Genomic DNA, 12494 nt, shown 5'->3' with positions numbered 1-12494 from the left:
CCAAATCTAGATCCCAAGCTGCAGAAGCATGTGAGGTCAATTAAGTATCTAAATACTAAGCACTTAGCACGGATAATGAAGACCAACGGTCAGACACGAATACATTCTGCTCAGAGATACTTTGTTTCAACATGTAGAATCCATCAACTAAACTATGGGAGGACATTAGCCTCATTACAGGACCCTCTATACCCTCATTCACACTACAGAGCCAAACTGAGCTGAGCCGAGTTGTACTCTTGTTGGCCTGGTTACGCACCCACCATAGTTGCTGAAACAGGTCTAGAATGGACAGTGTAAAAGGAAAATATCAGAGCCAGAACAGTATGGTTCGGGTCAGCCCTGTAGTGGTGTAAAGCTTCTGACTCCATGAAGATACCATTTTTGCACTACTGAGCCAAATCGAGCTATACTGCGTTATGCAATCCTCGTGCTGGAGAGGACAATGTGAAAAGTAAATACCAGAGTGAGCCCAGCACGGTTCGGCCCTGCAGTACTAAAGCCCCAGAGTGCACCAGGGTCCGGTAAGGAGGCTTCAAAGCCATAGGGTGTGAAGAATACATGTATTAGATAAGAAGTCTTATATGTAAACGGGTGTTCTTAGGGATGTCAACACAGAAATGCTTTTATTTGTGGCTATCACACACACTCATATTTACAATGATAGACATCAGACTCACCAAAATGAGACACACTGCACAAGATTCTTCTGGTAATTTTTATTTGGAGAAATATACAACTGTATACCAGATAAACACCAAACGCAGGTGAGGAGAGGAGGAACAATTCATTAGGTCAGTATAGAGAGTGGTACTAGAGACACCCAGTAATAGAGACAATCACATTGTAGTTCAAAGGAATAGGCACATGGCTTCATCTGAATATAATATGATATCATAATATGCTACCTGTACAATATACACATGTACAATTAACAATAACACACTGAAATGGCAGAAACAACAAGTGAGAGAGCTGGTGAGAAAACAGAACCACAAAACGTGAGTGAACTATATGTAAGAAAAAACACAAACTGAAGAGGAATATTTCGAGGAAACATATCACATTGTGAGCTGACATTCATATCGCAAATCATAAAAGGTATTCAACGAAGAAAGTGAACGTCATTCCAGACCTAAACAGGGATTCTCACAAACAACTGCAATAGATACATTCATGGATCAAAGTTACTCACATCGACGGCATTATTGAGAGTGTAGCAGTTTTTTTTTGTTTTTTTCCCCCCTAGAACTAGCTCAGAGTGCAACAAATATCGAGATTTAAATGCACATCAACATTGCATTATCGTTAGCAACTATCTGGAAGCAGTATGGTTGTGAGAAACAAAGTAGATTGCTTCTTCACATTGGATAAATGCGAGAGTTCTAGTTTTGGTTCAACCGTTGCCCAAACCGTTAGATCAACCCAGAGTCATACAGTGAGATCTTTATACATATGGCTCTGGATCAACCGTTGCCCCTTGTCATGAGGGACTTGGTGGCAGTTAAGTCATTTGAACATTCACAGATCATCTAGGGCTCTTGGGTAGTGGACTCTTTGTTCATTGTTGCATTTATTAAAGTGCACCATGAAAAAGGAACCTTTGATTCCAAGTGCAAATTCAGTTAAGTTGCTGCTGCCACCTCAATTCAACACAGCTTTAGAGCAGAGTGGACATACTGCAGTTTAGTCTATGGTGAGCAAGTTGAGATTTTTCCTTTTTCTAAAATGTTTAAAATTTCAAATAGAAATACTAAAACAGTACACTTAAAAACAACTAGTTTTCCTGCAATCAAAATATACATAAATAGAACTATGTACAAAACATAATAATAGAAATGACATTTCTGTACCCAAAGCACAAAGTAGTGAGAACAATTGCAAACAAAACTTCCTTGAAATAGTATGTTTATCAAATACACCCTATTACAAGTCTGATTGTAGTTTCAAGTGCCTAACATGAAATGATTTGCTGCCTACATGGTTCATCTTTTGGAATGCTATTAGGTTGAAGTACTATTCGGCCAAATGACTGGATTTCACACCAAAAACTAAGTACCACAACAAATCAATAGATTCCCCAACAGTTTTCCCTAGCCTTGATAGGCTTGTGCAATTGGGCATCCATCCATGCTGTGGCTTATAATAACAGAACATGGGAGAATGAAAACATTCCATACTGCATGGGCCTCATATTCCAAGACTTCGGGCCATCAATAGGCAGACTGTCTTTGTGTACAGAAATACCTTATCTCACAGAATTCCCTTGAACCATACAAAAACATTTAATTAAACCACACAAAAGCAGACCGAAATGCTGGTCCTTACGACACACCTCGATTGATATCATATGATTACGTTGTGTGTGTGTGTTGTCCTATGATATAGATAGACATGAATCTGTACATCGCTCAGTGACGAACCTATACAACAAACAACCACTTAATTCACCTCCGTTATCTCCGTTCTGAAAACATAGTGAACTTGACACTGACAAGTGCTTCAAGCGTAGAGACTACGGACTTAATAAAAAAATAAAATAAAGAAAAAACCTGGTTTAAAACCTAAAGCACCTCTGAGATAATCAGTAACAACATGTGCTATGGATGAATCTCAGACACACTGGAACGAATGGGTCCGTTCCAATGAAATCTAGAAATTAAAAAGTGCGTTTATGATTCTTTCGAAGAACTCCAACCAAAAACAAAGTCTTCATTCTTCTGCATGCAAGACAGAAGCACTCTCTCAAGTCTTCACAGGCAGAGCCTTGTCTTCAATAAGCTCAGCCCATACACCAATGCTGACCAACCTGCACGACATGAAGAATAACGTTTTGCCTCAGCAAAAACTCTTCTTCAATCTTCCACTGTATCATTCACTTTCTATTACATAAAACCTTGTATGAAAAGGACGTGTTCCTTGTAAGTGCATATAACGAGTCCACAGCCTTTCTGTAGATACAGGCTCATGGAAATGAATACGCTATGAAAGTCTGTATGTCACAAATTGCACAATGCAAGCAAATCTGGAGACGGGCATCATTTTTGGAGACAGGCGTGAAGCACCACCATTGCGAGCAAAAGAGTCTGTGGTAAATTCCGGTAAAAACTGGTAAATTCCATTAAATGACTCGAACTAAACTTACCTTACCGCAGGCTTAGTAAACCTTTGGCCATATCAGAATACATTTCCTGTTCGTTAGCAACCTCTCAGATTACATTTTGCTAGGAATCATAACGGTGACATCTGTCACCGAAAATGAAGAGTGTCTCCAGTTAGGTTTCCGTTCTGCAGTCTAACATACAGACATTCATAGCGCATGTCATCATCTACACGACTAAATGACATATTGTGTTCCTAAGGCATTGGTTCCTAGCGGTGCTTCTCCATGCATGCTCAGAGGAGGGGTGGTGGTGGTGGGGGAATCCTGTATTGCACATTGGATATGGTTGGATAAGGTCCACAGGTTGCTCCCCTCCCTTTCACTTGTCTCCCATCTCTCCCCCCTGGGCCTCCCCTTCTCCTCCCCCGTCTCTCTAGGCCCAGCGACCGCTGGACACAAAGCTGCGGCTGAAGGAGAAGCTGTTGTCAGAGCTCTTCTGTTTGCCCCAGGCGCCGAAGGGCACCACGATGATGGTGCTGTTGTCCTCCGAGCCGTACTGGAGCGCCTGGGAGCAGGCAACACAATTAGTCTAGTAACTTCACTTTCAAACATCTGTCTCCGTGTTCAATGGTTTCATTGAACTGCACTGACGCATTCTTAATTGGACAATTCTCAATTTCAAGGCCAGAGCTGTTTTTTGGGATACAGATGATCCCTCGAGTACGGCTAAACGTGAACACCTACCTGCTCAGAGATCCTCTGGGCGGCCTCTTTGGGGTCGAGGCACTGGTTGATGACATCACAGATCTCCTGGCTGTTCATGATGAAGTTGATGCCGTCTGTGGTCAGTGCCAGGAACGAGTCGTGGACATGATGCAGCTGGACGAGAGAAAGAAAATACAAGACAAGGCATTTGGGTGCTGTTCCAATACTTTGAAATGGCATCCTTTCCTTCCTTCTCGCCATCTTTGGAGTAATCACTGATCCATCATGACAAGATTGGCAAAAACTATAGGGCAAACAAGTGTTTTCACCTATCCAATGACATTGTGATATTGAGTATTTATGACCAGGAATAAATGAAAGAATGCATTTTAAAAGCAATTCCAACCAGGGCTAAAATCTTGTTTTCATGACATCTGCCAACTGTGACACGCACCAGACCCTATCTAGGCCAAACACACATGTGATAAAGATATGACTTTAGCCCAGGAAGCATAATCTGTCACTACATCCTCCTGGCCTCCATTGGTGTGAGTCGAGCCAACACAGGGCTAATAGAAATGTGCTAATTCCAGCTAAGCCGCCCCCCCGACACCTCAGGGTCCGGGGGTCTAGGTAGCGGAGGGACATTAGACCTTTCTCTGAGGTGCTGACAGCTCGAGCCGCATGTCTCAGACACTCACTGATATTCGCTTGGTCTCGGGCTCTGCGATCACCCCCGTGCTCTTGAGGTCGAAGTCCCCGATGCTGCGCGTCATGGCCAGTCTGCCGTTGACGTGCGGCTGCCCCAGACTGTTCCAGGTCACCCAGCCCCCGCTCTTTTTTATCCTGGAGGAAGGAAAGGCTTAGACACTGGTGGAAGCCTAAGAAAAGCTCATTTACCCCCTCAAATCAGTATATTCATCAAGAGAAGAAGACAACATTACAGGACCTGAAGTGCCTGAACTTTCCTGACAGAGCCTCATATCTTCTGCATATAAACAGCATAACATGATAGCCAGAGATGAGCCAGACCAGTTCCACTACCTCAAAAAAGACAAACAAAAACACTTCTACTGTATAGTGGAGCTGTGGGGGGGGAAGTACGTTTCAGCTACCTCTCCTTCTCGTCCTTCCTCTCAGGGGTGTGGTCGGAGGTGAGTTTAAGGGCCTTGGCCTTGCGGCAGAGCATGGCACGGCTGTCCCCCACGCTGCCCACCACCAGCTCAATGCCATCTCTCAGCAGTGCCACCGTGGCTGTGGACCCCGGCAGCGGAGACGCTGTAAAGACCAGGATGTGGACATAGCACGTGAGGAGGACTGGTGTACACACACACACACACTCTCTCTCTCTCTCTCTCTCACACACACACACACCTGAAAGCCAGACACACTTCCATTCAAACACACGCAAGAAGTGCACACACACACACGGCTGGCTATCAGCACAAACAAAACTTGTTTTCTCAAAAACACACAAACACCTGCAAAATTGCTAAATTGTCTTGCGAGCACCCACTTACAGCATAGCTTGCATGTGACACACACTCACACACACTCTCACTCTCACTCTCACTCTCACTCTCACACACACACACACACACACACACACACACACACACACACACACACACACACACACACACACGAGGACAGGGGGTGGGAAGGGTTGTTGGGGAGAGGGATGCTAGTCTATAGACAACTGAGGAGGAGAAAGAGAGAGTCATACATGCAGATCACATTGTTTTGGGGAGGTGTAGAGAAACAGAATTCATTTTAAGGCAAACGTGCAACTTCAATTAAGCTATTTAAGACTTGCAATAGGTGTTGCAGCAGTTGAATAAGTTCTAATACGGTAACAGTATAAACTCTGTGCGTTAGGCCTAATATGTACACAAACCGTCACAGTCACAATAAGTGACAATTAACAGTGAGTGCAAGTTATGAAAAGGCTGTATTATTGGCCACAAAGTACATTGACGGTGGCACATACAGTACTTTTAATTCAGACAGTTCTTATCAGGACCATCTCAATAGAGATAAAAGTCTGTGGGTCAGACAGTTCCTTTAAGGAACTTTCCAAGGACTCTTTTCAGGATCAATAATATGCCTCTTCCAACAAACCAGAGACATAACATAGTTCAAAAAAGGATTGATCAATATTTTCACAGTTCCAATCATTAAACTAAACAGTAGCCTAACAGAAGCCTTCTCTAAATCAAACAGATCAAGCACTATCTATCAGCCAGAAGCAGTTTAGCAACAACTTGTGAGTGAGAAGAAAGAGAGAAGAGAGAGAGAAAGATGAGGAACCTTCCAGTAGTCCGGTAAGGGACCCGCTGGACTCCACCATTATCTAGCCCCTCTCTCCTTCCAAAAAGGTGCCGGGTGCCTCCAGCTCTTAGCTGGGTCAGCAACAGCTGTTGTAGATAACATGCACACACACACACACAGGCATATTGGGACATTTCACGCAGTGTGACCGATATGTGGCCACACGTTCAATGAAAGGTAAACTAACTGTCAAACTTTCGCTATCTGGGGAAAAACTTGAGCCTTTCTCAAACAAAATGGCTACTGAAGGAAGACAAACTATCGCTATGTTCCAACATCCACACTAGCATAATACTTAGGATGAAGCAATGTTTTGAAAGGCCATGCACTCTAATTGGTATGCTAGTGTTGATATATGCTCAACGGATGTACAACATGAAGACAAACCTGATTGTTATATATATTCGTAACAAAGCATTTCATAGAGGGACATGCTCCTCACTATTTGTTTCAAATGTGATGTTTAAGCGTAGCCTTCCTCTTAAATGTCTCCCATGGTGGCAATACTTTGTACATTGCGAAAAAGGGGCCCATGCTATTCATATTTAGCCTAGCTTCCGCAGCACTGGAGGCACTAAACATTCATGTTTGATCTGTTCAGGATTGGTTTGGTCATTATAGTTCTTGGTAAAGCAGTTATCTATCAACACTAACAAACCATGACCTATGAAACTAGATTAGGTTTTGACGTCAGTGCAGAAACTGCCTACCTACATTCAAAAGTACATGTGACATCACAGAACCTACCATCAGGGGCGAAGTGGAGGTGTCTTGCCAGGGCTTTGTCTACTTCAAGGAATGCTTTCGTTAAAACCAACTCGAGATTATCCTCCCCTGCTACAAGGTCTCTAAAATAACAACATAAAAACACACTCATAAGAAGGGCATCATGTGATTCATTTCTGTACCATTGTCTAAATAAGCAAGGTTTTCTTATAGGTTTGGCCATTATCATTGCATAGACTGAAGCACAATTTAAACTCAAATACTTTTCCCTTAAGTCCATATAACACAGCACAACATACACAACCAAACAGATATAATGACCTTGACTAAAGCTAAACAATATCTAGGTGAAATTGCAAAAGGAATATTCTGCCATCTGCGTCTCCTGATGACCTAACCGGTAAGCCACTACTGAACACAGACTAGAAAACCTAGCCGGGTGACTTTCACTTACTTGATGTACTTCTCCATGTACTTGTCGCAGAAGTCGGCCGCTTCCGGCCCTCCATGGCCATCAAACACGGCGAAGTACAAGATGTTGTCCGTCATCTGCGACACCTTGTAGCGGTCCTCATTCTCCCGCCGCTGGCCGATGAGCGAGGCGCAGCCCACCCTGGACAGGCTGACTTTGGGGATGGGCTTCCCGTAGCGGATGCTGGGTGGCAGCAGGATGGGCTCGTCGATGCGGTTGTCCCAGATGCCGAAGGAATCCCAGGTGGTGGGCTTGCCGCTGCTGTCAGGGTCAAAGCGTGTGTTGCTGGACTGGGGGGCCGTGGGGCAGTGGAGGGACCGTCGGTGGAGGTTCTCCTGGTTGGGGAGGAGCAGGGGGGCCATCTGCAGGCCCCTCCGGCGCACCTGGGACCCCCCAGAACTGGCCAGTCGGATGAGGGCTGTTGTTGACATCACCCAAGCAGCAAAAGAGCTGACGACTCCTCACAGGAATGGAGAAAGAGAGACCAAAACCTCCTCTGAAATGCCTCCTGGATGACAATAAAAACTGTTGGGGAAGACGGATAGATGTGAGTTTGAGTGGTTAGCTACAAGGCAGTCCTCCGAATGCAATAAAAGAATTGGAAGAATGGGTTCCTCTGGAGTCCTCTGGTGCTCTCTCCCTCACCATCTAGTGTCCTGATTCAGTACAACAACATCAAATAATTCAGTCACATTTACTCTATAAATGCAATACACATGCATCCTAGTTGTTGTTCATTTCCATAATGTTATGGAGATTAAGCATCACTCAGTCAGCTCACAACGCTATAGCACAATCACAAGTCCTCATTGGTTGACACGCCCAACCAGTGAGAATGATTAGCTGTGTAAAATCCTTCATTGTGACACCTTCAGAAGCATTCTGAAAAAAGTGCCAATCAAGGTAATGCATTTTTGGCTAATATAATACGGATGTCGGAGCCCAATGTCAGAGGCATTAATCTCTGTCTTGCATGATGTGACCATTTTGCCCTGTTGCTTGCCTACTTTATTTTTGATCGTTTCATTATAAGATGAATATCATGCATTTACAGTTTGCTGCCACGTTTTCTAAGGTTTTAGTATAGTATAGAAAAGTATAAGAAAGTATACACAGAAGACTCGGTATTTGTTTATACTTGGTTGCTTACTTTGGCAATATCAACACAATTTGTCTCCACTGATAAATGCGTATGACGCAACATGGCCCATTGTATTGCGATTGGAGTGGATTGGCTAGCTAGCTGGGTTAGGGTGAGGTTTGTAGTATAGTTAGTGAACCAATCTGTCCACTAACTATACTACACTATAAAACATGCATACAAGAAAAGCATTCCTAATTTCTCAAGCTAGCTATAAGATTTCTTAAAAGTAATCTTTGCAGAACTATGCTAACGCGCTAGGCGGGACCAGCTAGCCGAGCCATGATTTGCAAAGCTTGTCTAATCTCTCTTGGACAACAGTCATCTATTCGATTATACGCGATAGAAATGTGATATTCTTACCTTTAACTGTTTCAAATGCTGATATTGATACGTTGATCAAGCGTATACTGCTTGCATTAGGCGTAAATGGAAGAAAAAAAAAATGTCCTTGCGTCAATTGAGTGTAGTCTCCGCTGTGTTATCAAACAAGAGCTATGATGCAGATCCGTGCGAATCAGGGTGCCAGAAACATCGACGCCCCCGCATGTCTGTTGTTGATTGGTCAAATAATTATGAGTGAAGGGAATGAAAGCCAATCATGCTTCACTGATTAGATAGTTGAGGAAATTGATAGCCAATCAGTAGAAACGCATGTACTTGTGTCTCTTTAATGTGTATTATGAGAGTCCATCGCAATTATAACATTCAACATTTCGTTTTCTCTCATTGGTGACACACAGACGCGTTTGCCATATTAGTAAAGTTAGTTTTATATTAGATATTCGGTTTTCTCTTTTCAATGGCTCTTAAACCCAGCATGACATGTCTATGACAATTATATATTCTGAGTCAGGGGAAGTTGGAGAAAAATCAATGCCTTTTTAACTACGTACAGTTGTGAGATACACTCGGGTTAGACCTGCCCCTGAGGGGAAATACCGCTACCACAAACCTGCAGTCATTTCACCCATTTGTCTGACAGACACAAGCCAGAAATGTTATCCATGTACAGATTTCATTTAAATATTTGTTAGTTGTATATTTGTGATGTGAACTGTGTCAGTGTATGTATAAATGTATGTATGTTTTGATGTCATGAGGGGTTGTCACCCCCTCTGGCCCATAACAGTGGTGAGCCCATAATAACCATTAAACACCACACCTCCTGTCCTGTTTTTAATTCTCCCGATGATAGATACTCACCGACTGACGTTTCACAGCTCTCTATGGAGTTTCCGATGCGTTTTCCAGTGGGGTACAATCGTCTTTTCACTATGCTGCAGGTGAAGACTGCTAACTATTTGAATAAAAAAACCCAAACTCATGAAAAATGTAAACAACAACAACAACAGTGAATGTCGAAAGTGGCCAACGGTAAGCTATTTGTAGTGAGGGTCAGTGGAGAAACTTGATTTCCGTACCCCACTAGAGGGTCGTGGCTTCAGATTACCAGGATTTTAATGCTTCTGGGCGTGAGTACCTATACGGCAAATGATCAGTTACACACTAGTACCATGCTACTAGTGTGTAACTAATCATTTGCATTACATTTACATTTACATTTATGGCATTTAGCAAACGGCTTTATCCAAAGCAACTTACAACAAATACATTTGTTAAAGTAAGTGAATCATCTATCATAAGATCATAAGATAAAGTAATCAATGCTTTTTTAAAATATATATATATATTTATTTAATTAATTAATTTTTATTAACAGGAGAGAAACTTGTACAGGGGGTGAAGAGGTCTTTGGGAGGGACCGTTAAGATGTAGCCTGAAGAGATGGGTCTTCAATCTATGGCGGAAGATTGGTAGTGACTCTGCAGTCATGACAGCAGTGGGAAGCTCGTTCCACCAGCGGGGCGCCAGGACAGTGAAAAGCCGTGACTGAGTAGTGCGGCTGCTGCATCCACGTAGAGGCGGTGGTGCCAGGCGGCCAGCCAAGGTGGAAGAGCGGAGTGATCGGGCAGGGGTTTGGGGGCTGACCATTGCTTGCAAGTAGGGAGGGGCTGTTCCCTTTGCCGCCCGGTAGGCGAGCACCAGGGTCTTGAATCTGATGCGAGCTGCTACTCGGAGCCAGTGAAGGGTGCGGAGGAGGGGAGTGACATGGGAGAATTTGGGGAGATTGAACACCAGACGGGCGGCAGCGTTCTGGATGAGCTGCAGAGGCCTGATGGTGGAGGCGGGGAGACCGGCCAAGAGTGCGTTGCAGTAGTCAAGGCGAGAGATCACAAGTGTTTGGACCAAAAGTTGTGCTGCTTCTCTGGTGAGGAATGGATGTATCCTTCTGATGTTGTAGAGGAAGAATCTACAGGAGCGTGCTGTTGCTGTGATGTTCGCCACACAGGATAAGTGGTGGTCAAGGATCACCCCAAGATTCTTGGCTCTATGGGAGGTCACAGTAGAGTTCTCTACTGTGATGGAGAAGTCTTGGAGAGGGCAGGTTCAGTCTTGTTCAGTCTTGTTAAGGTTGAGCTTGAGGTGGTGGGCTGACATCCAAGCAGAAATGTTTGCCAGAAGAGCAGCCAGGACGAGGTGGAGGAGAACCCAGAGCAGCTGCTCACCACAGAGATGGACAGCACGCACGTACAGGTGAGGACCGAACACGCATACACACCACACACACACACACACACACACACACACACACACACACACAGATGATGTCTCAAATAGACACAGGACCATGGAGGCTGCTGTGGAGGTCCACCACAGAGACTGCAGCCAACCTAGGGACTCTGTAGCAGCCATCTCTATCCCTCTAACAACCATGTGCACCCTTCAGCTACACAGATAGAGTAACATCCCCACACACACTGATGATGTCATCTCACCTCTCCCCCTTTCATCCACAGGTGACGCCAGTGTGAGGGAAAAATCTAAAACTGGGAAAAAAATTATGAAAGGGCCAAACAAAGCTAAACTTCCCAAACAGGCCCATTCTGAACCCTCCACTTACACCGTCAGGGACTTGCCCAGTCGAGATTCCCTCAGGCTGGCGTCACAACGTCCACATACAATACGCTCCCTGGTATCACAAGGTCAGACCACAACACAAGGTGACAGATTGGAATTTTGAGGGCCACAAACCAACATTGATATTGGGGGATTATAACCTGAACCGAATTCCTCCTTTCACCAACCCCAACATATAAATTGACAGTTACCCTGGGGCCTGCTTCTATCATTTCACCAAAGTTTTGGAAAAGGCCCCCATCCATCCCCATGCCCGCATAGTGGTTCTCTCGATGGACATCAATAACAGAGGCCATGACCCATGCCAGACATCACTGAAACAATTAGCAACCATGCACAGACAGGCCACAGAGACATACCCCAACATCTACATTGTTACGAATCAGAGCTAGTGAACCCAAATGCAGAACACAGAGTCTGGACACAGGTATAAAATAAGAGAGTATTTAATGAAGGAATTAGGCAAAGGGAAAGGCAGGGTAGACTGGGCATGCAGGTAGGCAGGGCAGGCAGGTAATCAGACAGGCAGAGGTCGGCAGACACACGGGTAGTCAGACAGGCAGTGGTCGGGCAGGCAGACGGGTAGTCAGACAGGCAGGGGTCGGGCAGGCAGACAGGTAATCAGACAGGCAGGGGTCGGGCAGGCAGACGGGTAGTCAGACAGGCAGGGGTTGATACATGGGTCGACAGTTCTTGGGAAGGCAGATAATTTGACGGGTTAGGCAGAAGCACAGTCCAGAAAACACACCGAACCGAAACCAGGAATCAACAGACTAGAAATGCTGGGACGTATAGGTAGGAAGTACTATGACGAACTGGCGGGGAATGAATGAAAAACCTGAGTATAAATCACATAAGGGTGATGAGGAGACGTTTGCCACTCTTGAGCCAAAAAGGGGTCCACTAAATAGTCCGAAATAATGTCCAGAAATTACCTAATTGAAAAAAAGGCAAATAAATACGTCTTTGGACAGAAAGGGGCACACCTCCCCATGTAGAGCATGGGCCGGACCCGAAAATTGTGAAGTTCATCG

The 12494-nt window shown here is 44.5% G+C and overlaps 1 protein-coding gene across 1 annotated transcript; it reads right to left on the bottom strand.

Annotated features, from left to right (window-relative positions):
- Nucleotides 1-713: 713 nt before the first annotated feature.
- ppm1kb (protein phosphatase, Mg2+/Mn2+ dependent 1Kb) lies at nucleotides 714-8936 on the bottom strand. The gene is made up of 7 exons (XM_083693149.1): nucleotides 8842-8936; nucleotides 7320-7862; nucleotides 6887-6987; nucleotides 4924-5086; nucleotides 4510-4654; nucleotides 3848-3982; nucleotides 714-3668 (listed from the first exon to the last, which is right to left on the bottom strand). Exons 2-7 carry the CDS (start codon nucleotides 7766-7768, stop codon nucleotides 3537-3539), a joined length of 1125 nt encoding a protein of 374 aa, XP_083549275.1. The 5' UTR covers nucleotides 7769-7862; nucleotides 8842-8936; the 3' UTR covers nucleotides 714-3536.
- Between the last annotated feature and the right edge of the window lie 3558 nt (nucleotides 8937-12494).

This window comes from Argentina silus (assembly GCF_951799395.1).
Source record: "Argentina silus genome assembly, chromosome: 21".
Lineage (NCBI taxonomy): Eukaryota > Metazoa > Chordata > Actinopteri > Argentiniformes > Argentinidae > Argentina > Argentina silus.
This window is presented reverse-complemented; position numbering and strand designations above follow the sequence as displayed.